Here is a 26,461-nt window from a genome sequence, read left to right as displayed (position 1 = left end):
TTTGCTTACCAAACACCAGTATGTGGGTATCATATTTTGTAGTAACGTGTCATCACACACAAACCCTTTATTGGCGATATGGCATGATATTACTATATAAACCCTGTGATGATGAGATAAGCCGCCCTGAACAACAAAAATCTCTTGTCTAACCTGGCTGAGCTGAGACACACCACCCACACTGCTACTACTACTATGAATCAAGGTTCGATCATGGGATAGTTAAAAGTATCTCTTTGAATGATTCATATGAGGGATGATATAAAAGGATTCTATTGATCTTATGATTGGATGTATGAAGAGGGATGCAGTATTCTATATTACATGATGTGTGTATGTGTTGGGGGGGTTGTTCGCTTTATGGGGTATACATGGGTGGGCCTTGCATGATCAATGTTGATGAACTGCTTGAGCCATCTTGGCTTTTTGCACATTCCTGGTAGGGTGGTAATCTTGCATCTTGATCTTGACGTCCATCAATGACGCGTATGTCGGTTCCAAATCGGATGGTCTTGGTATACCTCCTCATGTAGCGCCTATTGTCATCATTTTTGCATTTGACCACTGCAGGGAAACTCAGCAGCATGGATACAATCACGTGATGGTCCATTGCAAATTGATCGTGAAATTGAGTTGAAGGGACCAAATGCTCCGGTACCTGATACGCTAATCGGAACGATCGGGGATGGCTACCTAATCTGAGCGGAGGTGCCATTGTATGATGTTGTTGATGTCCAGATGGATCCAATTGTACCCATCGAATAGGCAGCAATAAATGTTTGCTTAATTTTTGTGTAGAGACACGTCGTCGTTCGATCCATTCAATGTAAACTTGCTCAAGCCACATGCCTTGTAAATGAGGTGCCATCTGCAACAGGATGCCCATTGTCTTGCCTGCCGTAATAGAACGATGCTCAAAAGCAATCCGATACTGGCACCAGGTTGTCGTTTGTTTAAGAGAGTCGATGCCATGATTGTGATACAATAGTGATGCGGATGAGGGTGCTGCAATCAATCGTACAGGTATTGTGCAAGCGGTGTTTCGAATACGTTTCCGCGACAGCCATTGTGGTTTGCTGCTGGTAATGGAGGTGGTAGAATTTGAAGTGGAGGTGCTAATACGATTATAATGCATGGTAGCTCGCAAGCTGTATTGGATATCAAGTTCAGGGCATTGTATGGTTGCAGGTAGATGGCTAGGCAATATTGATTCAAAGGTACATTGCGTAGTGCCTGGTGAGATCAGCAAGTCGGGTGCTGTATCGGCATCGGTATTATTGCTGGTGGTGCTAACTGGATACAACAAGACCGGATGACGAGCAATTTGTTTTCTTTCTCCCTTGAGTGGTCGATCACCATCTACATTTTCAATCATATTAATAAAAGCTGTTGCAAGTGAATGATATGAGCAAGGATCACACACACACACCTGCTATGATGTATTGGAATCCTTCAAAGAGTAGTTCCAATGATTGGATGGTATATGATTTTCGACATGTGATGCTGACCGATCCTCGAAGCACACCACCATTGCCACCATCAACTGGTAAACGAATGTCAGGTTCCAGTAAACGAATATCAATCAAGGGGCCTTTGTCAAAATCCATCAGGGGAAGAAAAAGGGAGTATGAAATTGTCAATTTAGAAAGAGAGAGAAAGAGAAAGAGTGAAACCAACGAGGAGGACAACCGCGCCTTTACTGAATTAAAAGAAAAAGGGCCTTAGATTGTCGGTTAATCATAATTTGTTGCAGCTGTGCTTGTAGCGGAATGCGGCTCTAGGTTTTTGCAAAGAAGTCTAGCTGGGTTGATGTATTACAGCATTGACAGAATGAACTCTAAAAGGCGAGGTTTCAGTTTCATTTATGTTGAAAATAAGGAGAGGTGTGGAGAGTGGGTATATAGTCTGTGCGAAATGACACTATTATGTATGCCTCTATAACAAATGGGTAGTCGCATTATTGTAGTATCCGCATGCAACTTTCCTTTTGCGGACAAAGAACAAAGGTTGGGCTCGTGCACTCTCTTCTTTCTTCACTTTTATATTTTGTTACACCACATTTGGTCCAAAGGAAACATGCCTTATGCAAGAACAAACCTTGAAGACACCTATGGAGAAGACTATGCCGACCTCGACAGCATCCTCGAACATGATGGCCGTTTCACTCCTGGCTCAAACCACTCATTACGCCGCCAAGGTTATCGCATTAGTTTCCGAAGCATCGACGATGAGGAATTGCAGCGTGTTATGCGCTCGCTCACCACACCTGTTCCTTCAACAAGGCAAACGAATCACCATGACGACGATCTGCAACAATACAAACAACGGCCTGACGATGCCCATTCGCTGAAAAGCGGTTCTTCGAGAGGATACCACGACCGCAGTGAGAGTGTCATGTTGTTTCGAAAGCTTAATAGAGGTATAGAACTCGAGTGAATAGGCAAAACGAGAGGGTACTAATGGGTATAATAACAATAGGTGATGACGAAGTATCCTTGGACCTTGTGTCAAGTGAGCTCAAAGACTTTATTGATCCTTCGTTACTTGAGGATACAATGTCACGGCCTGCCAGTCGTACGCCGAGGTAAGATGCAATTGTATTATCGCCTGCATGAATGTTCTCTATATACGAGCCACTTACTGTTTTTTCTTGTTTCCAATGTAGTACACCAAAGAAGCCCTATGATGAATCATTTGAGCAACAACAGGAACAGCATCTCAAACAACAACAACAACAACAACAACAACCACGCCAACCACAGCAACAACATCTTAGACAGCCTTCGATTCGAAATGATCGTAAACATTCACTCGATGCACGCTTAGTGAACAACAATAGCCGTCAAAGTATGATTGATAGACGACGTTCAGTGGCTGTTGTGGAGAGCGAGGATGGCAAAGAGGGTCGCATGAATGCAATGCTCAACAAGTCAGCTCGCAAAACAGAGGAACTTTTACAAGCTATTCGTCGCACATCCTTTATCCGAGACTCTTCCGAACCGGTCAATCATGCGCCTAAACACTACACCTCGTTACGTACCAACCCAACAACAACAACAGCCGCGAATTTGAATAAGCGACAAAGCATGGATCTTGAAGTGCTTTTGGCATTGAAAAAGGACACGGACGCTATTCTTGAACGTAGAGCATCCCTTTTATCCAAAGCACGACCCAATAATCGACCTATTATCAATGATGGAGATGATGATCCTCACCAAATGCGTCGAGGTAGCACCAATGGAGGAGAACAAAATACTAGCTTTGAACATCGATATCATCATCAACAGCCTCGCATGAGATCTACTCCAAGAAGCAAACTATCCAGCAGCGACGATGATGCAGCAGTTGTTAGAGATCAAATGACATCGACACTTAGCAGCAACACGACCACCACAACATCTTCAGATACATCTTCCGCTTCTTCGTCAAGACGTGTACGCACTGTATCCATGCCAGAAAAACATCGACTTTTATCATCAAAAACAAACGAATTGCCTTTTGAGGAACCTGTGGTCAATCTACGATCACGTGCCAGTCGCAATATGATGATCCGTAATCGTGAAAGCCGGCCCTCACCTTCATCGTCTTCAATCACCTTGTCTCGCGTATCTGATAGTTTACCTGAAACACCACCTGAATCGGTTGTTGAGGAAATCAAACCTTATAGCAGCAACACCTCTTCTTTCATCAATAATACCAGCACAACTTCCACCACCAATGCACGATCATCATCATCTTATCGATCAAGTAGAAGGGTTACTGTATGCGATCCTGCTGTCCCAAACCTGAATCAACAACAATCTTTGCCACGTACAACTCGCAATAGATCAAGCACATTATATGATGATCAGCCCACAGCATCATTACGATCCAGCAGAAGGAACACTGTTTCATCGGCTCGTCCCAATCACCAGGTAACAAGGTTTCTCATACATGACGTGGTGGCCACCATATACTGATGGGATGTTATCATAGATACCAGAAACAACCGAAGAAGAACCATCCGTAGCTGAAATGGCGAATGATATTTTGACAAGCATTCGACAACGTCATTCAACAACAACAACAACACCGAGATCCAGCACAGCACGAGTAGCCACCACTAGAGAACGAAGCTCCACATTATCCTCAGGATCATCACCATCTCGCTATAGTAGCAGTGTTCGATCACGACGAATGACTGTATCCGGAAATGATAGTATCCATGACGACGACAATGAAGATTACGGCTTGAAATTATCCAGCAACAGTGCAACAAGACGATATAGCAGCCGGCCATCACAACATCATCAAAGCACAGTACTCTACAGGTTGCCCCATACCAGACATAGGGAATCTTTTGCTTAACTTTCATCCATTCATCCATCCCACCACCATCATCATCATCATCCCTTTATCTAAACGTTTCTCCTTTTGCTTTATACCTTACACTTTTGCGCAAGTATATATATGTAATACATAAAACATATCGATCCAATATCTACATTGTGAGAAAAAAGAAGCACAATTTATTCCGCCCTTCCATCCATCCTACTAGACCGAGATAGCTACAAGCGAGGGCAGTGGGGGAGGGGATCCACACAATACCTAATTACTTTTCTCTTCCTGACAGGGTAAAAGAAAACAAAAGCAACTAGGAGGGCAAACTTGGGTTTGGGTTTGAGTCAAGAATCACCGCCACCACCACCGAGGAGACACATTTCCTTGAAAAAGATCATCCATCGTTACTACAACAAGGACAATCCAAAAGAGAAAAGAGAGCTGCCCATCATCAAAGAGTGTATGTGAGCTGGGTTGTGGAGGGAGTGGATGAGAGAGAAACTGGGTGTGTGTGTGTGAGTGTGTGTGTGCTGCAAGAATGAGAGAGAGACAGAGGACGTGGGGGGAATTGTTGATAAAAGAAAAAGGGAGCCCTGTACACGCTAGACCCTTCTTCTAATATTGGGTGTACGCCTGGCTGGCTTGACTTCGCAAATCGAAATCTTGACTAAGCATGGTCGAGATATCTTGAGACTTGTAATCATCATAGGGATAACCGCCAACTGTATCCTGACTCAATAAGCTATTGTTGCCACCCATTCCTGAACCTCCTTGACTCGATAACTCCGCCATCATACGCAGTCGATCGCTCTGTGACAAGGCAAGACCAATGGATGTTTGGCTGCTGTACATGTTTTGTGAGGGACCACCACCATTACCACCACCTGCTGCTGCTGCAGCAGCCGCTGCTGAAGCTGATCCACTGGACCAACCAAATCCATGCGTAGCAAATGTCGATGATCCAGGAATGTAACGTGACATGTTGCCTTCGTTGTTGAGACTTTGCTTCACATTCTTGCGGTTGAACACACTCGATTGTGACAAATCTTGCGTAAATGGACCACTAGCAGAAGGAATAAAGGGAATGCTGAATTGCGATGATGGCAAGGAACCAATTTCCGAAGGAATATAACCAACAGGATCGTGCGTTGCCATGTAATCTTGGCCATAGGCACGTGCACCACGGCGATCTAAAATCATGCAACGTAAGTAACTACCTATAAACACTAAAAGTGGTGTACTTACTCTCACTTGCAAGGGGTGCCTTGGCAAATGCTTCACGAGCATCAATTTGATGAGCTAATCCTTGACGGAACTTGTCATCCTTGCGGTATTGTTTGCGAGGTCGACTGAATTGGATCATGGAAGCACGCAGGTTGTTCAATGCACCATCCACAAGACAACCCTTTTCCTTGTAATGAACCAAAAGATGATGCCAAAGAGGATGCTATGTGACAACAAAATCAATATCCTATAACCAACACCCATTCGTTCGTTACAACTTACCTTGCTAAGGATCTTGGGATTGCCGAGAATCACCACACCATATTTGGCACGTGTCAAGGCGACATTGAGACGACGAGGATCACTCAAGAAACCAATACCTTGATGTTCATTGCTTCTGACACAGCTGAGAATAATGTAATCCTTTTCACGACCTTGGAAGGCATCCACACTGGCAACTTCAATCTCCTTGTAAAGATCCTTACGCAACGAGCCGTTGAATTGCATGTATTGTACAATGTACGAGCGTTGACCTTCATAGGGCGTTACAACACCAATTTGGGATGGAAGGATACCCGCTTTCATGAAACGAGTGACGATCTTTTCACAGTTGGAAGCTTCAGTGCGGTTGAGATACGATGTGCCCGATGTCGAGATTTCTTCGTTTCCCAAGTTGACATAAAACATCATGGGTGTCTCAGGTGCAGGCCAAGGGAAATCAACATTCTTACGCAAGCGTTCCTGAGTCGTGATACCATTTTGGAGGGTGCCTTCGTAAAACATGTTGCTAGGAAACTCCGAAAGGCATGGATGCATACGGTATTGCACTTGCAAACGAATGGGACGCAAACCAAGAATAACAAGACGCTCAAACAAGGATTGGCAAAGACCTGCACGAGCTGCCTTTTTGTTCATAATGACAGGACCCAATTGTTGATGGTCACCAACAAGGACAGCTTGCTTACTGCCAAGAACAAGGGGAATCATACACTCAGGCTCGGATGCTTGGGTTGCTTCATCGATAAGCACTGTACGGAAACGCAACTTGGCAACACGTGGATCACCAGCACCAACACAAGTACAACAAATCACATCCGCATTCTAGATCAAAATCATCGTATAAGTACATGGATATCTCTATAAAGATCTCTGTTTTCTTTTACCTGTAATAATTCCTTTTCGCATGATCTCTTGAGCGACTTGTACTTCTTTTCATCGGATGCGCTTAATTCACCTTGTTCACGCTTCAACAGGATCAATTTTTGTAACTCCACATTGGTATCCATGTTGCGAACTTGTTCATGAAGCGTCAAAAAGGATACGGGTGAATCAAGTTCTTCACGAGACTTGGCAGTGAGACGCACAACCTTGAGACCGGTTTGATGAATCTTCTCAGCAAGTTGATCCACAGCAACATTGGAAGGTGCGCACACAAGCACTTGGCCAGGGTTCATCTTGGCAAGGTGATACACAATGGATGCTGAAGTGACAGTCTTGCCGGTACCAGGAGGACCTTGAATCAAACTAAGCGGCTTTTGCAATACGGACTTGACAGCATAGACTTGGGAATGGTTCAATTCAGGAAGGTTGGGTGCTGAGAACCTGTTGTTCGTTGCATAATGAATAAGACATCATTTCTTTATATCCAATCATCATCATCATCATTACTTACCGCTTGGGCATTTGCGTCTTGAGCACTTGGGGTTCCACATCATGACCCAACAAACGATGGTAAATGTAACCACTCACACTTGTCTCATCCACAGCAAATGTCTTCATGGCACTTTGCATACGATCAAAGCTGGTCGATTTCCAAACAAAATCCACTGAAAAGTTGTGGGTGCATTCAACTGGTACTTTGTTGTTTCTACGCAATTCCAAGGCAACTTCATCACTGACATCTAAAAATACATATACCCAAATCAGAGACAAAGAATACCCAAGGGGGTTGTTGTTGTTGTTGATGAACTTACTGTTGGGGATCTTGATGACATGACCGGTAGCTTCCCAAGGATCATGTAATTCACCACGATAGCGTAGACGCAATTCATCACCCACAGCCAATTTGACTTCACCCATTTCAAGCTTGGGGAAATAAAACCATGCAATGTTCTTTTGATTCAAACCAACGTCCCAGCGCACGACCACATCATCACACGTCTATTATTCACGATGATCAGTGATCATGTTCCATCATTCCCTGGGTATCCATCCACTTTTTATATACCTGTGATTCCTTGAGCTTCTTGTCATAGTCAGCCTCCATCTTGACGAGAGGACCGAGAATGTTCTGATATTGATAAGCATCCTCATATCTGCGTTTTAAAAAGTGACACATGAGCATACCAACCAATCGCATACCAAAGCAGGTACACAATACATACCGTAACAAGACTGGGTGAGGTTCATCATCGACACCAGGTTTCTCAAGATCCTCCAAGGTAGCTTCACTGTTATCCTTCCAAAGCTCTTCCAACTTGTTGATTTGCTGCGAAGTGATTTGACGGGCACGGAGCTGTTCTTGTTCAGAAGGAATCTTGACGAGCCAAGTAAGGAAGCAACGATCATCAATCAATGGCATCCATTGCGAAGTATCCCAATTCATATCCTTTGACGATGGCACTGCAGCACATGGTTGTCTAATGGAAACAACAACAATGAATATCTTCTCCCATAGTTTCATCCTCCCTCCTTTTTCCATTTACCTGCATAGCAACACAACCACCGTATCACTCTTTGCAGGAATAAAGCCGAGTAAAAAGACGTTGCGACATCCACAATTGTAACACTCGAGCACTGTTTCACCTAGTGGCGACTCTGGGTGCAACATGACCTCCTTGTGTTTGGCACGCACCAAGTGGTTGATTATGTGCGATCCTGAAGTATTGCCACGGGAATTGCAAAACCAACGACTGCAAGCAACACACTTGACGACCGATGCTGGCGAATGGATGCCGCAGTAATTGCATGCGTGAGGTGGAAGGTTCTTTTCTTCTTCTTCGTCGACCACTTCGCCATTGACTTCACCAAAGTTATCAAAGTCGTCCGTCTCTTCAAATTGGAAATCGAATCCGTTGCTCTTGGTGGTGGTGGTAGCTGCTGTCGATGTGGTGGGTGATGCCTTTTCAATGCTGTTATTGTCCAATGACAAGGAAGCTAACGACAAGCTGGGATCGTGATGAAGGTCGGCCGTCTTGGGTTGAGTAAAGTCATTGTAGTCGTATTGCGACGATTGCGTGTCTGCTGAATACTCCAAGTAGGTGAAATCGTCCTGGGAGTTGACTTCAAAGTGATCCATAAGTAGTTGGGAATGAAATGACGACTTTGAGATCAGAAAAGGAGGGAAAAAAGAAAAATAGGCCTTTTACGTTGCACGAGCGACCCGGTCTTATCGCTGCGGCGGCGGCGGCGGCGGCTACGGCGAGTGGCAACCACCAACCCACCATCCCCAGCAGCAGCCAGCAGTGATAGTATTAATTGTATAGATTATATATCCTTTAATGATAATGCACAATAAAAGAGACGATGATGAAGGGGATAAGGAGGAGTACATATGGGATAAGTGATGCTTAAACCTTTTCCTTTTCACTATTGCTGTTGGTGGCGATATTAGAGGATTCCTCTTCAGTGGCGATGAGCTCACGTAACATCTCGCTCACGGTAGGTAACTTGTTCAATTGTGCTTGCAGATCACGACGTTCTTCCTTTGCTTCTTTACTAGAAGATTCCAATGATTGCTGTAGCTGCTCACGTTTTGTATCCACAGCTTCAACACGTTGCTTGAATTGGTAAAACAAGATCTCTGCTCTTTGAAGCGTCTCTTGAACATTGATGCCCATAGAAAGGTCATTGATATACTACATACAAAACTTGTCAATACCAATTTCAACTGCTATTCTCAATAAACCTTTACCTTGATAATCTCATCAAATGATCGAAGGTAATCGATGATGGAGTCTCGATGCTAATGTGGTGGAACATGTAAAATGAGTATTGATGTTACTTGGACAAAGTAGCAACCGTATAGCCTACCTGATCAAGGATTGCCAATGCAACAAAAAACATAAACTTGTCGGTAAGATAGTCGCTCCACAAGACTTCCCACATGGTCAAGGTATCATCCCATGAAAGCTCTCTCTTAAACCATACAAGGAACCATCGGAAGCAGAAAAAGAGATTGTCGCTGTCCGCACGCTGGAAGTGCTTGTATAAGCTTGGGTCCATGAATTGCAAAAGGGTATCCATTATCAGCAATTGTCGATGCATCCCTGATTGATCCATATAAAAGTTGGACTTCTACAAAGGGTAGAATTAGTCAATGTAATCAACATGGCTCCATATGAAATAGCACATACAGTACGGTTCATGAAACCAACAAAGGCTTGAAATACGAGATCATCTTGGATCACCATGTAAAGTGGAGACAAAAGGTCTGACATGCCTTGGACATAGCCTATACTACACCATATTAGTGAGTTGTTCTTGCAATGATCAAACGAAAGCACTTGCCAAGGTCTGTATTGTACATGTTGTATGTACACAAGAGCTCTTTGAGCTTTTCCAGGTTCTCATTGGTGCCGACATGCATGGTGACATCGGGATTGGGCATATCTTCTTTGGCATAGAATGGCACTGTACGATCCGTTCGATGGACATCTTTGTCTTTTAACGACATGTTAGTAAGGTTCCACCAAATACAAATGATGATCACGAAACATACCTATCCTGTGCTTTTGATCTTGAAACTTTGCACTTTCCTTGACCTCTGGATCATCCAACCATTTGCTTCTTAGCTCTCGATATGATTGTCTAGATACAAATATCATTTAGTTTGACAACGTATGAAAATAAATGGATGTATTTTACCTGTATTGTTCAGCCAATCGCTCTCGCTCATCCGCTGTCGAATTCCATGGGAAGACATCTGTAAGGAACAACCACGCCTCTCTTCGAATACTTGGATCAAGGCCACCACAAAAGATACGCTTGCGGATATAGGGTTCGCCTACAGATAATCTGCCTTGATCATCGAAAAACGATCGCCATTCAGCCTCTGAGATGGGTTGCGTGCGAGTGTGAGTAGGGATAGAAAAGTCGTTTTCATTCTACATATGAATATCATGGGTGGTGTCAATAAGATGTATTCGTTATCATAAAGGAACCTTACATTCAACACTTCAAAGACACCCAAGGCAGTTTCTTCTTCCCAACCATGGCCCCAGATGCCCACATGTCGATAGCGTCTCTCGATAGGCGTATCTTGATCCGAACGAGCTGCTAGTCCCGCTGCCCATTTAGCAAGATAAATGCGTGCCGAGTCATAGTCGTCTGTTGTAGCACGCACAGCATCCGTGTTGAGGGCTTCTTGTAAACGGGGAGGAAGGTTGCGTGTAAATTGACGAGACGCAGGATGATTCAAGACACCGGCTGATGATGGACCCGATCCATAGGTTAATGATACATGTCATCTGTCACTTGTTGTTTCCTTTGTTTACCTGCAGCATCACGAGAGAACTTTGTGATTCGTGAGAGCTTTTCCAATGCATTCCACCGAAACTCTTTCCATGTCTGGACATGTCAGGGTTTACCATAGGTAAGTATATCATTCCCACAATTAAACCACACCCCTGTCATCATCACTTACCGCCATCCAAGGATCCATTTGGGTCGAATCGAATACTGAAGTATCATAAGCATGCTGCTTTTTGGCTGTTGTTGTTGTTGTTGCTGTTGATGATGCTTTTCTTTCACCCACAAGATACAAATGGGCATCATTCTCGGATCTGAAAATAGAATGTTAGGCTATGTATCTTGCATGGATCGAAACATTAAAGACACATACCGAGTCACTTGAGTCAACTGACATAGCCTGTGCATAAACTCATCGCCACCCCAACGGACCTGACAATCGGTACCTTGATCATCGCTAAACTTGCCACCTTGTGTATTCTTTTGAAGCACCGTGCTGCGACTTTCATCATCGTGGAACCATAAGGGTGCTGAAGATGATCCATCCTTAAAGTTAAGCACCACGCTGCCGTACCATTTGGTGAAACAAGGAGGCCGCACAAACACCGAATTGATATTTTCCAGCGGCGACGAGATAGCATAAAGAGAGTATTGATCATGCGGCCTATCCATCAAGGAAGGAATCATGACGGTCGAACCTGAAGAAGCAATGCTCGCTTAACACCAATGATGACAACATCCATGATCCTCGATTTTTATACTAACCTTCTTCCTCCTCAGGATTGTTATCCACTTGAACAAACGCTTCCATATCCTTGGAGAGTATAAGTGCTTCAGGTGTCCAAGCGATCAAATACTCATGAGGTGCCTATATCAAGTTGTAAGTATCAGGGTGTATGTATAGAAGAAGAACCTACCTTTTCGACAATCGAGATATAGCCAGGGATAAAGTCGCTCACTTTTGTTGAGGGGTGCACATAGACTTTTGATTTCGAATAAAGCAGCTTGACTGGAATCTCGGTGTCTTGCAATGCTGTGCCAAGCTTCGCCGTTGCTGGGTCGCTGGGAACCGTGGTGGTTGTTGCACCAGGATCGTTCACGATCTAAGTCAACATGGGACATTGGTATGGATTGAATACAGAGACCATTGGCGGGTATACATACATCAAAGCTATCTTCAATAGCCATTGGGAAACAAGGGAGGACTGAGTGAGTGAGTGAGTGCGTGTGTGTGTGGTCCGAGCTTGAAAGAAAGCCAAGAACAAGAGGTGGAAGCAGTAGGTAGCGTGACATGCTCACACATTCATGCCCGCTGAGCCCTGACTTGACCAATCGTTTTCTCCCTCACCAGCATCTTAGTGGTTGGTGATGGTTGACATCAACGTAACGTCTTCTCGCCCTTTCACTACAACGGACTCCCATCCGGCTAAGCAATGTTAGTATTATGTCCATAGCCATCCATTCACAAAGGCTATCATCCTCTTATACAATAGCCTATATAAATGATATTGCAATAAAAGTAAAAGAATGAGAAGAGCCATGATAATTGATTCTATTATGACTGGTGGATGGTGTTATGAGGAAAACAATGGTAATGCTAAGTTCTGATGGGTAGAGTCAAGCTTCTTCTTTGTTGGCATGGTCTTCGCCATTTTGAGTTGGCTATGGGGCAACGTTGCTCTCAATGACCCTGCACATTTGTCACGTGGCGGATTAAAGGATACCTGATCTTTGTTGAGTGCAATGGCCAGGTATCCCCTTGAGGCATATGATGGCCTCCATGTCACTTGCTCAAGAAATTCATATAATCGAGCTACCTAGCAACTCCATAGCAACACGCCGTATCATGGCACACTTCCCACGATATCACATCTTTCCCATACCAATAAGAATCACGCCATGTCTTTTATATATCCTTTTATCATAATGAATGGATTAACAAGTGATTAATAGGGCATGCAGCTGGGATGGATGTTACACAGTGAGCAGCGCGTTGGTGTCAGCAAGTCGTTCATTTCTTGTTGGGACCTGGTTCGCTCCTTCCGCACCACCCAATGACTATTTACAACCTGTACATTTTCGATCGGCATTGCCAGTGCATCTATTATCAAAAGTGGCATCATAAAACACCCAGCAACAATGCGACGCCGAGTACGAGCATGAGTCAAACAGGGCATAATACAACCACCATGGGTAGCAGCAGTCGTTTGGGTGGTCTGACGACCTCATCATCAAGGTTTTCAGCATCAAGCCCGGGATCATCTGCTTTGGACCATCACAGTGGAGGTAGTGGAACAGGAACGACGGCTGGTGGTGGTGGTCCTGCATCATCCATGACACGTAGTGGAGACGACCGGCTATTGCAGACACAACCTAGTGGATTGGCAGCGGGTAGCGTGATGTCCATTGAAGAAGAGGCCAAACTCGTCTATGGTGTTGTATTTTCATTGCGTAACTTTGTGAGGAAATTGAGTGCAGAGTAAGTAGTATGAGGGATATGAGGGATGGTATCATTTGGGCTGACACGCTCCTTCTTTTGACAAGCCAAGATGAATTTATTTCGTATCGAACATCCACTTATCGATTGCACTATTATGAAACGCCTACTGGACTCAAGTTTGTCATGAATTCGGATGCCAATACGGAATCATTGCGTGCCGTGCTCAAGCAAATCTATGTACAACTCTACGTGGATTTCGTCGTCAAGAATGGATTGATGAAGTTTGAAGATACACGCTGGGAGATTAGTCAAGGTGTTCTTCCTCCCGATCAACAACAACAGCAACAACAACAAGGATCGATGAATGATATGAGTACAAGTGGTAATGGAACAGCTCGTCCTTCGGCACCTCCCCCTGGTAATATTTGCAATGAGCTATTCAGGATAGCTGTCGATCGTTTTATTCGAAGCCTGCCAGTATTTGAATAATCTTATCCTATTCTTTACGCTTGTATTCAAATGATCATACCCTATTATGCAAATGAATAGAGATGTTGTAGTATCAAAAGTGGGGTGGATCAATCATTGGATGTAAATGTGGATGGCAAGGGATGTTCGAGTGACTTGGGGGATGATAAATAAGCGGTTGTGCTTTGTGAGAGAGACGAGTCAATGGCTTTGAGAATACAAGGATGAATCACTTTTACAAAGGATTTATTATGACATGCATGAAAGGCGGGGTGGTAAATAAGAGCGTCGTGATGAGAGCGGAATGGCGATCCTTTACCCGTTTTCCGGTACTTTCTTTATCAACACGTCCAATGGAGACAATATCCGACACTTGGATTCGCAATGCTTCGATTGAGGATTTGAAGGAGCGTTCTAACGGTTTCTTTGACGAGTTGAAAAAGCTCATTGCCGAATCAGCGAAATGGCCCACGCTCTCTCACCACACCAGTAGCGATGGCACCAAGACAACGGTACGACGTCGACCTCAATGTGGCAACCCGTGGTTTCTACAACGATCCAGCATAGTGACCAGTGTCAGTTATGCAGACTTGCGTAGTGTTCTTTTTACGCACCATTCGTTGCAGGAGCCAAAATACATTGAGCTTATGCAGGATGCACGTGAACTATGGGCTCTATCTACTTCGGTCATTGAGGAAGATGCAATAGGCGTATATCAGCTCAATTATAAAGCGACATTGGCATCAGGACGCGAGTTTGTGGAAATGGTTGTTGTACGTGAAACCCATGTTGATGACGAACAGGAGGAGGATCAAGAACAAGGAGAAAATGAGGATTACCAACAAAGACGACGTGCATTTATGATTGTATCGAAACCTGTATCCGATGTAACAGAACCTGTACGACCTGGATTTGTACGAGGCAAATACGAAGCATGGGAGTATGTGGAGGAATTGGAGAATGGGGCGGTGCAATGGACATGTATTCAGCGCTCGGAGCCTGGTGGATGGGTGCCAAAGTGCATCGCTGACAGAGTTACTGCAAAGGCGTTACCACAAGATGTATCTTCAGTCATCGAGTATTGCAAACACAAGCAAAGAGATCAAGTAGCTTAATTACGTAGTATCATTATCGATCCCTTGCTCCTCCACCATTTGCTTACACTATTATCCCCACCACACTATGTAATTGCTTGCATCAACAATATCCCCACACTCATTTTCATTTTCTCACAGCAAAACAAAAATATCATCTTTTGGATCAAACGAATTTACAATGTGCTATTCTTACAAGATATTTGATACAATACATTTATGGTATGAAGGGGGATAGGATTACATGTCATACACAGCATGGGACCCGCATGCTGTATATACAGGCTTGACTTGAGCGTTAGCAGGAAGAGCCAAAGTGCTCTTGATAGGCTTAGCATTGGTGCTGTTTCCTTTTTCAGCATCGACATCAGCAGTGGAATCCGAGTAAGTGGCAACAGCATGACCAATGGCTCTTGCGTGCAATAAGAAGAAATCATGGTTAAGGTTGTCTACGGTGTCTCCTGCTGCATGGTAGTTCTCATCATAGGCAACACCAGCTTGGCCACCATATTGCTTAGCCTCTTCCTCAGTCATGATACCTTCAGCACCAGTAAAAGTACCACCACTTGGAATACCAGCTTCCTATAGTATTACATGTATATGTGTAAATAAGCAAAGTACTTGAAAATCAATAAAGAAGCAGCAACTTACAATGAAGGGACCATAGTCACTTCTGCCATTGAATTCGGATGGGGTTGAATAACCATGGTGCTCCTTGAAAAAGTCAACGAAGATTTTCTCAATAGCAGTGGATCCAGCAGGAGCATCAACACCTTCTGCCGAGGCACTTGGGCTGTATACACCATTGATAGCGTTAGGGCTTGCAACCATATCAAAGTTGAGATACAATGCAATGTTGTTCTTTTCTTCTTCAGAGAGGTTCTTGACATAGTGCTCAGCACCAAGCAAGCCGAATTCTATTAATGATATGAAGAATTAGCAACACACGTACATTAAACGAGCAAATGATATGAATTACATGCCTTCAGCAGTCCACCAGCAGAATCTGACGCTATTTTTTGGCTTCACATTGCGGAAGAGGTGAGCCACCTCCAACAAGGCAGCTGATCCTGAACCGTTGTCATTGATACCAGGGCCAGCAACAACGCTATCCGAATGAGCACCCACCACGATCACGTTCTTCTTGTTACCACTCTAAAAAGTACCCTGGTGTGTGAATATCCATGCAAATGGGGGATCACATGTGCATGCATAATAATAATATAATTACCTTTGTTTGTGCACAAACATTGGCGGTGCTGCGCTCCTCGTGGAATTCAACGAGGGTCAATTTGAGAGTAACTTTGCCTTCTGAAGCTAGCTTTTTTAAGAGTTCACCATGCTCTTTGGAAATACCACCAGCAGGTGCTGCGCCTTTAACAGGACCACCCAAGGTACCATTGACATCACCTTCCTCATTGTTGTATACGAGGACACCCACTGCACCTGCTTTGCCGGCCAAAGTTGCTTTATCACCAAAGGCACATTCACCTCGCACGACCAACGCAATCTTGCCCTTGACGTCTTCACCATAATCTTCAGCCTTGCAGCCATTATTAGGGATCACAGCGACTTCACCAGTGACGCCCTCTTCAGGTGTGCTGGAGCTGTAAGTCATAAGCTTGACCTTGATTTCATCTTGGCTTGAAGAAGCAGAAGGGTCCGCAAACTCGACCGTTTCCTTGACCGTTTCGGTATAATTGAAAGTAGCGGCTAACCCAAAAAAAAAGTGTACATCATGTGAGTGAGACATTTTGATGCGAGTTACAGTATTGAGCCAATATACTTACGTTGCACGGTCACATCATAGTAGGGTTTGGTTTGATCCACAAAGTATTGGATGGTTTCATTATGGCCCTTGGATCCAAAAACTCGATTACCACCATTGGCATCAGCGAACGATTGGAACTTGTCAGTGTGCCGGGTCAAGCCTTTGATAGTCAATCGGTTGTATAATTGCTTTGACAATGCATGTGCAGGTGGACCACGCTCTTCAACAGGGGCAGCCAATGCACCCAAGGCAGCCAAGCTCACTGCAAATAGAGATGGGACAAATTTCATTATGAATGTATGTAAAGAAAAAGAGGGATGATTTACGACAATCGTATCCTACACATCCATTGTAGAAGAGGAGCTTATATAAGAGTTACAAGAAGCTCAGCATTATCCAATGCAACATTAGACAACAGCAACAGCCCAACCCCAATACAGAATTACATTCCTTTTCTTGCCATCATCAACACTATCATTATCTGTCATACCGAAAACAAGAGTTGAAACAAGCTCATGATGATCGTTTCCACGGTCTGGGTTGTAGGTTTTTCTTTGTTAAAAAGGCAACAATGGACAAATTCGACATCTAGCTTTAATGCAAGAGGGTGTACCTTGTTGCACAAACCGGTACATTCCACAAGATGTATATGTACGCTCTCAATTCCCGCTTGTCTCATAATGTCACCACCAAGCAAATCAATTCCGCATGATAGTATATAAAATAATACATAATGTATTGCAAATAATTGCTGTGTATGCTATGGGTTGTTATTTATTGGATATGGATGCATGAAAGGCAATGGGTATCTCTTCAAGACGTCGTTCGGTCGTATTTTCCCCACATTCTTGTATGGTGTGTTGTTTTTTCTCGCGGGCTGTCAGACCTAGGACGTTCATTTACCAGGGACCAGAGATATGGTGTAACCGTAATCCTGGAACACTGATTGCGAATTGCGACCGTAAATCGTTGCACGATACCAATGAGAATGAAATGCGTGCTGTATTAGGTTATCCCACGGTAGGATTGCGTGTGCGTGTGACCTGTGTATCTATCTCAGTACATATCCTGGTTCTCGCTTGCAATAGGCTTACCAGCAGCGGCTTTGGACGTAATCGATGTTGAATAACGCTTCCCTTGCTGTATGAAAATTGCTTCGAATGGGTCTCTTCCAAGGACTCGACCCTGCTATTAACAATTAAATGAATGAGAAATGGAGATAGCAGGCATGGCATACTAAATCGATGTACCTGATTCAGGCATATTGCTGGAATCGCTCCAACCCGATCCTGAAAATGGGTCGTCTCCACGAATAATCACGTGTACCCATCATCCAGACTCAGCTCGTGTATGGTTATACCCTAGGTTGCTTTCCCTTCTTGACTCTAGCCAACTTTCATTTCGCCTACGGTTCGCTCCATAAAGCCCAAACGCCTTAGTCAAGACCAGCCAAGTAATGGTTTGAGTGGCTCCCAAACGACTATAGTCCTTGTAAAAGACATCCCCGTCGTGATCAGTGTATTAGCCCTATAATGACCTAGATACAATAAAAAAGTTAGGAACGTCCAATTAGAGAAATCCAAAACGTACCATCGCCTTGCCTCCAGAGGACACATATATGAATATCAGAGCTCGCATCTTGATTGTTGTCAAGCAACCTCCTTGTGTCAATAGGCGACTCGGAAGGCTCCTTCCAATCGTGATGTTTGAGTGATCCTGAGAGCACCATGTCACCAAGTCCACCTTTACCAGAGGCATCACAGAAGGAAAGCTACATCAAAAGGGATGTGAGTATGTGATCCATCAAGCAACATCATTAGATTTTTACCTCTTTTCACATATCATAATGACGACAACGACAACAATGAAAGTAGGAAGACAATGAAAAGCTAAAAAATGACCACAACAATGATGATCAGCTCTCTCATTCACAGGGTTGTAGATGAAAGACTTACATCAACTTGGGTATTTGACCATCCAAGGAAAACCAAAGAGGTATGATTGAGGGAAGAGATGAGATGCAGAGCGTCTTTATCGGGATCAAGTCTTGTTCTTCATCAAAGAGCCCTGAGTGGGATTCATTGTTCATGCAAAAATAGCCATTGACATACCGAATTAGGCAAGGTCATATTAACCACCCATCCCTTTCTCCATCCACCACCTTACCAGTAATCTAAGCATGCGTTTTTTCATTGTCTCCATGATCTCGACGTTGTGACATTGCTTTTCAACAACCCTCATATGGGGTAGGATAGCAGGAAAGAGAGCGACGATACAAGAAAGTGGAAAAGGCTGGCTGAAAACGCAAAGGTATTCCTCCAGACGCGTGATAATGTTCATAGCTGGCGTTAACTTGGTTGTCAAGGAAACTGTATCGGCGATGGTCGAAAGGAGTCGATCGTGAAAGTAGATCTTCGGAATGCATGTTCGTATAACTGCTGCACCACAACGTCGTTTCTTCAGTCAATGTTGAGGTTCATTTGCGTTGTGGTTGTAGGTGGAGCGTCTCATTGAGTGCTGGAAAGGTTGGATTGGTGTCAAGAAGAAGACTGACGCAGTGGAGACTTGAGCCCCCTCTTCAATCAAAATTTCCAGGGGCAGTGGATACCCGAGTCATTAGAATTATCTTTATTATCATATAAGTAAATGCATATGCGTGGTGAATGCAATGATACAAAAAGAGAATCATGCCAAAGGGGAGGAGAACAACGTTACCATTGGGGGGGTGGATACGAAATGGATTGTGAACACATTAAGCCCTGGTATAATGGTAGTATCGATATCGTACACGACCTTCATCCTCTAACTTTTCAGTCTCATCGGTGCATTGAGTGACAAATCCCAGCGACACCATTTTGCTCTCAAAGAGGGCTACCTCTTCAGTATGTGTGGGACGCAATGGTATCATGAAATGAAACTCATTTTCCATCAGCTTGTCGATAGCCACGGGTAAATGCTCAGCATGCTCCATCTCGTAAAGCAAATCGCTTGCAATGACGATATCGAATCGCTTTCCATCCCATTGATTATCTTCACCACGTGACACCTTGATAAAATCCAGAGCTGCTACTGAAGCGCCTGATCCATTCAATTCGACATTCTTGGCCACATTTGTGAGCACCGAAGGATGATAGTCCGTCAACGTCAAATCATCCACACCAAGTTTGCCACACACCAATCCAACCAAGCCAGTACCCGTACCAAGTTCAAGGACTCGGCGATTCGCCAAATCAGGGATGAGTTGTTGCTGCACCAATCTCCTAAAAAAGATCCATCCGATGTTGGTCCAAAGATGATCATTTGTGTGTGATGCCGACAACAACACCACTTACTTTGCTAAGAGCGGTGCTGCACCCCACGTTTTAAATCCGATATCATTTCCAACGTAGCTTGGTTCATGCAACTGAATGGCAATTTCATCTCGTACACCATTGGGATCCAGGTATGCAATATGCCATGTGCGTGTGATGGCACCTGCAGCTATAATTCAAGATCCGCCACAAAATCAGCCATCATCATCAACAACGCCACCACCACCTTTATATACAACAACCTACTTACCTCCTCGTCCAGACAAATGAGCCAACAAACGAGCAGCTCGTTCAACTTGTTCATCATCCCATCCCATTTCACCAGACACAATCTTGACCAAAAATGCACTAGCAATCCTATTGGCTTGTCGAAGATGATCCTGGGTCACTCGAGTCTCATTATCTTCGGCCTCATCGTGCATTTCTTGCCCATCCGATAATTCAATGGTGGTGTAACAGTCATAGGATTGTTGTACTAGTTGCTCGAGTAATGTCAATGCTGCATCAATCTCTTGGTGATAGATGTCTTCAGTGGACGTTTTAGCAAGCACACGAGCTTGGTGGATATGGTTGTCGATGGATTCAAGAGCTTGATCAGGTAGTAGCATCATGGTAGTAGAGATTATCCCACACTCACACAAGCCCCAAGGAGGCAGCAGAGCGGTTGGTGAAAGGGTGAAAAAAGGGAGGAGGTTCTGGAAAGAAAGAAAAGAGGAGGGTGGCTACGGCGTTTGAAGAAAAAAATACAAAGGGGGAGGGAAAGAGGTACACCTCTTGGTCGCCGCCTGAAATAGACAACCTCTTTTATCTAAAAAGGAAAGCTTGTGCAATGACACCATTCGCCACGTTTTTCATCGATTTGTGGATGATGCACGTACCACTGATTGATTCCTCCTATGGATGAAAGTGACATCTTTTTACCAATAATCAATCTTTTCTTCATGTTAATTGTATATACAAGCGGAGGAAACCCATACGTGACCAAGCCCATCCATCATTGTTGTGTTCTTCTGTAGCTGGGTTTGTCAATAATTGGCCATTCGATCACCTTGCTTTATGCGTGCCATGCATGCGACTTGTTAAACAACCCGATACCCTACACACCTACCACATCGTTAGCTTGTCAGCTGTTCACTTATTACCAGGCGACCACAGACTAATACCTCCTCATTTAGCTCTACTACATTTTCCCAAAGCATACAAGCCTTCTTTGACTATAAGATTACTTGATCATTGAATGTCTGCCATTATTGGTGATAACTTTTACTATCCATATCAGCATGTAGTATGTAAATGGGGACGTCGTTTACACAATAAGAATACCTTCACGCCTTGACAGCATCAAGAAAAAGTAGTCCTCCGCCAAGCTCGATTATGTAAGTGATCCAGCCACCAGCAACGTAGGTAGTAGATACACGTGCGACATGGCAGATCAATGCTTCATGACACACGCAACGGCTTATGATTTGTTATTTATCCGACCCAATGCGTGCTTATCTCATTACGTTGCTAATCAACGATTACCGTGCGTGCGGATCATAATAAAGTTGCATCTGCTTCTTTTTTTAGAGACATGTTATTATATGAATTGTGCCATTGTAGGCGATTGTTGTCGGTTTCTTTAAGGGGATATTGCGGGCTCGTTCATTGTAGTGACCCACCACTCACGCAGCTTCTACTGTCGGGGATTACACAATGTCTTGGCCTGAGGTGCCGAAGTACGGAGGAAAGCGCCGAACACCACGAAAATGATAAGAACATCGTGATAGAACCAGATAGTCATGTTCTATAACATGCGAACATTGATTATATGCAATCAGATCACAAAGTGTCATAGGCATATGGTGTTTAATAGAGGGATAGTAGTAAAGGCAACATCTCGATCTTCTTGGCCAAGCACAACTCCGATATCAGCACGCAATAAGGCAACCTTTATCAACGGCATTGTGTCCGCAAGATCAAACACATATTTAAAGATCCATCCTATTACCCTTTTTTTTCTCTACTCGTAACTCGCAACCACGCCAAAAAAAATCGGTTGTCTCTTGAGCTATGAATCACAGCGAAAGCTCATCGGATACCGTGCTTATGCAAGAGCTATCCCACCACACAACATATCACCAGGACCAACAACAAGCATTACACCATCATCAAATGCACGCTGAATACGATCCTAGCAACGAAAAACAACACCGAAGGAAACAAAAACGACATGTTGTAAAACTTTGCAAGCTCTTTTCATATGCAACGCGTTGTGACAAGATTCTCGTTTACCTTGCATGGACGTGTTCCATCCTTGTTGGATTGCTACAACCAGGCTCGATGGGTTTGTTTGCAGTGAGCTCACAAAAAGTGGTGGATGCAATCAATGACAACAAATCCATCAGCGACGCTACCATGCCCGCCGTTTACTCTTTTGTTGAAATTGGTGCCATTATCATGGTGTTGGCGTACATTGCCAATGCATTGTGGGTTTTTACAGGCGAACGTCAAACACGCAGGGTAAGTGACACCATTCTCCTTTCAAAATAGCCTTACTTATCTTTGACTTTTTAGATCAAGGAACTCTATATGCATAGCATTCTTCGACAAGATATGGGATGGTTTGATCAAGCTGACGAAGGATCACTTACTACACGGCTTGCCACGGATGTACAGCTTATCCAAGATGGGTAAGTTTTTTATTCAAGCATCTTTTTATTCCATCTCCATGGATACTAAGCTCTCTTGTTTCCATAGAATCTCGGAACGTTTTGGTGCCATGTTGCGTGCGTTCGCTTCATTTATCATTGGTATTCTTATGGCGCTTGGTATGGCTTGGCGATTGGCACTTGTACTTATTGCAACAATGGTCCCTCTCGCTTTGGTGACATGGTTTTCGGGTCGAGTGGTATCCAAGGCAACCCAAGATGTACAAGATTCCTCTGCACAAGCAAGTGGGATAGCTGAACAAGTATTTGCTGGTATCCGTACGGTGTACTCGTTTTCATTACAAGGTCGATTTTCACGTCTTTATGATGAAAAATTGGTCAACGCACGTAAAGATGGAGAGCGTCGTGCTCTGATTGCCGGAGGTATGTGTACATGTAAGCCTTATTGACAAAGATCAAAGGTGCTAACAACGTGATGTAGCATGCTATGGTGCCTTCCTTTTCGTTCTTTTTGCCGATTTTGGTCTTGCATTTTGGTATGCGGGAAAACTTGTTAGTGATGGCACCTATGAAGGATGGCGGGTCATTGCTGCCTTGTTTGGCGTATTGATTGGATCCATGTCTATTCTCACTGTGCCTGGTCATCTTGGAGCGGTGTCTACAGCACGTGGTGCCGCTTATAGAATCTTCAAGACCATTGATCGTATCCCTCTTATTGACATTGACTCTGATGCTGGTATCCATCCCGAGAAAATCATGGGTGATATTGAATTCCGCAACGTCAACTTTGCATATCCCACTCGACCAGGTAAGTTCTCGAGTACCAAGATGTGATTGTTTATTTACACTTTTATGCATACTATATAGATATCCCTATCCTCAAAGATTTGAGTATCAAAATCAAGGCTGGCATGTCCGTTGCATTCGTGGGACCTTCAGGCTCGGGTAAATCCACTACCATTCAATTGATCCAGCGTTTCTATGATGTGCTTTCAGGCCAAGTTCTCGTTGACGGGCAAGATGTGCGAGCCTACAATTTGAGAGCCTTACGTGATCAAATCGGTGTTGTCAGCCAAGAGCCTGTTCTATTCAACATGACCATCCGCCAAAACCTCTTGCTTGGGAGCTCCCATTCATCCGTATCTCAAGATGAGATTGTCGCTGCATGCAAAAAGGCCAACTGTCATTCATTCATCATGAAGCTTCCCAATCAATACGATACCTTAGCCGGTGGTGCTATGATGTCAGGTGGACAAAAACAACGTATTGCTATTGCGCGTGCCATTCTCAAGAACCCAACCATCTTGCTATTGGATGAGGTAAGTCATCATCTACATCTTTATATCATTTTACAGTATAACTTACCCCATACTTTAAAAGGCTACTTCTGCATTGGATACGCGTTCCGAAAGACTTGTTCAACGTGCCCTCGATGCCGCTGCTGCCAATCGCACCACCATAACGGTGGCTCATCGCTTGTCCACTATCAAAAACTGCGACCTCATTGTTGTCATGCAAGCCGGCTCCATTGTCGAGATGGGTTCCCATAACCAATTGGTTCAACGTGCTGGTGTCTATTCCGAGCTGGTCAAGAAGCAGCAAATTGCCACTCAGCAAGTCAACAGCGCATCCACCAAAGATCAAGCCCAATCCTTTGATGAAGATGACAACGATGATGACGACTTGTTGGAAGAAGATGATATGGAGAAAGAAGGCTACTACAAGATGGCACATGTATCTCGAAGCAGCAGCCATAAATCGATTGATGCTTATGAAATGAAGCGATTACGGGAGAAACAAGAGCTCAAGGAGATGAAGCGTCAAAGTGTTCCTATCGGCAAGATTTTCCATCAAATGCGTAGAGAATGGTTGTTGCTTCTTGTCGGCTGTGGAGGTGCTGCTATTGCTGGTGCCATTTATCCAGCGACCAGTTACATTGTGGCTCTCACTATTCAACTCCTGATGAGCGGTGGTGACAGCATTGCTCCCTCACCCCTCGAAGGTGTCAATCTTTACGGCCTTTTATTTGCCATCCTTGGCGTGGCTTCCTTCATTGGCTATGGTATCCAGCACAGCATCTTTGATTTATCGGGTGAACGCTACACTGAACGATTACGCAGCATGCTCTTTAAAGCATACATCAAGCAAGAGATTGGATACTATGATCAGCATTCTGTGGGTGCTCTTACGGCGCGTTTGGCTGTTGATTCAAGAAACGTCAATGAGCTTGTAACCAAGGTCCCTGGTGACATTGTTCATACCATTGCTACCACCATCACTGGTAATGTTTGTTCATTCAATGACACGTGAGCGATCACTCATTATTAACTTTTGCATTAGGTCTTGTGATCTCGTTTGTTTACAGCTGGCGTATTACTTTGATCATGCTTGCCATGTCTCCTGTTGTTGTGGGTGCTAGCTTTTATGAAACGCGTGTGCAACGTGGCTTCTCTGATAAGACATCCAAGGCACAAGAACAAAGCGGCGAGATCGCATCTGAAGCTGTTAAGGAAATCCGCACCGTAACAGCTCTTGGCAAGCAAGGCTATTTTGAAACCAAGTACTGCCATGCTCTTCAACGTCCTCATCGTTTGGCTCAACGCAAGGCATGGCTCTCCTCCATTGGTTACTCTATCAATCAAGGCTTTGTGCTCTTTGCTGCTGCTGTTGCATTCTATGCCTCCATGAAGTTTATGGAACAAGGGATCATGGAATTGGATGGTTTATTTGTGTGTTTGTTGTGTGTCATGATCACTATGAACGGCATTGGCAGCTCAAGTGTCTTTGCTACAACGTATGCACGTGCCAAGAACTCTGCTATTGCTTCCTTTGCTATCCTTGAACGACAATCTGAAATTGATCCCGAGCTCGAAGGCATCGAACCAGCAACCGTGGATGGCAGTATCAGTTTCCGCAATGTTGGATTCAGGTATCCAGCACGTCCTGACGTTCCTGTATTTGATGGCTGCTTCAATTTGGGTGCGAGTGCAGGCATGACAGTGGCATTGGTGGGACCTTCAGGTTGTGGCAAGTCGACTACCATTGGTATGCTTCAACGCTATTACGATCCAACGGATGGCGTGGTACAAGTTGACGACCACACTACACGAAAGTATACATTGGGCAATCTAAGGTCGCACATGAGCATCGTGGGTCAAGAGCCTGTATTGTTTGATATGACCATTGGTGAAAACATTCGATTTGGCGTTGATGAAAATGTACACGTGACCCAAGAAGATGTCGAAGAAGCATGCAAAGCTGCCAACATTCACAAGTTTATTTCCGAATTGCCCGATGGATACGATACAAGAGTTGGTGATAAAGGATCTCAATTGTCTGGTGGTCAAAAACAACGTATTGCTATCGCTCGTGCATTGATTCGCAAGCCCAGGATCTTGTTACTCGATGAAGCTACCTCTGCATTGGATAGTGAATCCGAAAAGTTGGTGCAAGCTGCAATCGATGATATCGTCAATCAAGGAGGTCGTACAATTTTGACGATAGCGCACAGACTCTCTACAATCCAAAATTCAGACATGATTTGCTTTGTCAAGGATGGACGTGTTGTGGAACAAGGAACGCATTGGGAACTATTAAGGCTCAATGGCCATTATGCAGCACTTGTTAGACAGCAATCTCTCAACGCATTTTAGATGATCCATTTCCTCCTCCTTTCTCTACTATTGCATGTACATTCTTTCCAACTTTTATAT

At 44.1% G+C, this 26,461-nt stretch overlaps 9 protein-coding genes across 9 annotated transcripts; 4 read left to right on the top strand and 5 right to left on the bottom strand.

Moving 5' to 3' along the window:
- Positions 1-358: 358 nt before the first annotated feature.
- Positions 359-1,607, bottom strand: O0I10_000388 (uncharacterized protein; the record flags this gene model as incomplete). Its single annotated transcript, XM_058480499.1, has 2 exons — positions 359-1,359; positions 1,430-1,607. 2 exons carry the CDS (start codon positions 1,605-1,607, stop codon positions 359-361), a joined length of 1,179 nt encoding a protein of 392 aa, XP_058349022.1.
- Positions 1,608-2,076: 469 nt separating this feature from the next.
- On the top strand, positions 2,077-4,347 carry O0I10_000387 (uncharacterized protein; the record flags this gene model as incomplete). The annotated part of the gene is made up of 4 exons (XM_058480498.1): positions 2,077-2,419; positions 2,479-2,584; positions 2,666-3,914; positions 3,976-4,347. The coding sequence occupies 4 exons, from the start codon at positions 2,077-2,079 to the stop codon at positions 4,345-4,347; spliced, it is 2,070 nt and encodes a 689-aa protein (XP_058349021.1).
- A 588-nt stretch (positions 4,348-4,935) lies between these two features.
- On the bottom strand, positions 4,936-8,842 carry O0I10_000386 (uncharacterized protein; the record flags this gene model as incomplete). The annotated part of the gene is made up of 9 exons (XM_058480497.1): positions 4,936-5,510; positions 5,566-5,767; positions 5,827-6,645; positions 6,708-7,146; positions 7,217-7,445; positions 7,518-7,704; positions 7,772-7,859; positions 7,929-8,183; positions 8,250-8,842. 9 exons carry the CDS (start codon positions 8,840-8,842, stop codon positions 4,936-4,938), a joined length of 3,387 nt encoding a protein of 1,128 aa, XP_058349020.1.
- A 271-nt stretch (positions 8,843-9,113) lies between these two features.
- On the bottom strand, positions 9,114-12,201 carry O0I10_000385 (uncharacterized protein; the record flags this gene model as incomplete). Its single annotated transcript, XM_058480496.1, has 14 exons — positions 9,114-9,401; positions 9,458-9,508; positions 9,577-9,840; positions 9,900-9,997; positions 10,054-10,206; positions 10,265-10,353; positions 10,411-10,649; positions 10,712-10,971; positions 11,040-11,112; positions 11,189-11,327; positions 11,387-11,711; positions 11,779-11,881; positions 11,931-12,116; positions 12,178-12,201. The coding sequence occupies 14 exons, from the start codon at positions 12,199-12,201 to the stop codon at positions 9,114-9,116; spliced, it is 2,292 nt and encodes a 763-aa protein (XP_058349019.1).
- Positions 12,202-13,202: 1,001 nt separating this feature from the next.
- O0I10_000384 (uncharacterized protein) lies at positions 13,203-13,942 on the top strand (the record flags this gene model as incomplete). The annotated part of the gene is made up of 2 exons (XM_058480495.1): positions 13,203-13,492; positions 13,558-13,942. 2 exons carry the CDS (start codon positions 13,203-13,205, stop codon positions 13,940-13,942), a joined length of 675 nt encoding a protein of 224 aa, XP_058349018.1.
- Positions 13,943-14,274: 332 nt separating this feature from the next.
- O0I10_000383 (uncharacterized protein) lies at positions 14,275-15,036 on the top strand (the record flags this gene model as incomplete). Its single annotated transcript, XM_058480494.1, has 1 exon — positions 14,275-15,036. The coding sequence occupies one exon, from the start codon at positions 14,275-14,277 to the stop codon at positions 15,034-15,036; it is 762 nt and encodes a 253-aa protein (XP_058349017.1).
- A 219-nt stretch (positions 15,037-15,255) lies between these two features.
- On the bottom strand, positions 15,256-17,076 carry O0I10_000382 (uncharacterized protein; the record flags this gene model as incomplete). Its single annotated transcript, XM_058480493.1, has 5 exons — positions 15,256-15,597; positions 15,667-15,932; positions 15,999-16,170; positions 16,247-16,728; positions 16,806-17,076. 5 exons carry the CDS (start codon positions 17,074-17,076, stop codon positions 15,256-15,258), a joined length of 1,533 nt encoding a protein of 510 aa, XP_058349016.1.
- A 2,462-nt stretch (positions 17,077-19,538) lies between these two features.
- Positions 19,539-20,708, bottom strand: O0I10_000381 (uncharacterized protein; the record flags this gene model as incomplete). The annotated part of the gene is made up of 3 exons (XM_058480492.1): positions 19,539-20,046; positions 20,119-20,266; positions 20,348-20,708. The coding sequence occupies 3 exons, from the start codon at positions 20,706-20,708 to the stop codon at positions 19,539-19,541; spliced, it is 1,017 nt and encodes a 338-aa protein (XP_058349015.1).
- Positions 20,709-22,149: 1,441 nt separating this feature from the next.
- O0I10_000380 (uncharacterized protein) lies at positions 22,150-26,401 on the top strand (the record flags this gene model as incomplete). Its single annotated transcript, XM_058480491.1, has 7 exons — positions 22,150-22,599; positions 22,654-22,769; positions 22,837-23,171; positions 23,230-23,556; positions 23,616-24,067; positions 24,129-25,029; positions 25,089-26,401. 7 exons carry the CDS (start codon positions 22,150-22,152, stop codon positions 26,399-26,401), a joined length of 3,894 nt encoding a protein of 1,297 aa, XP_058349014.1.
- Between the last annotated feature and the right edge of the window lie 60 nt (positions 26,402-26,461).

The sequence above is a fragment of the Lichtheimia ornata genome (genome assembly GCF_029851405.1).
Source record: "Lichtheimia ornata isolate CBS 291.66 chromosome Unknown scaffold00001, whole genome shotgun sequence".
NCBI classification, from domain to species: Eukaryota; Fungi; Mucoromycota; class Mucoromycetes; order Mucorales; family Lichtheimiaceae; genus Lichtheimia; species Lichtheimia ornata.
This window is presented reverse-complemented; position numbering and strand designations above follow the sequence as displayed.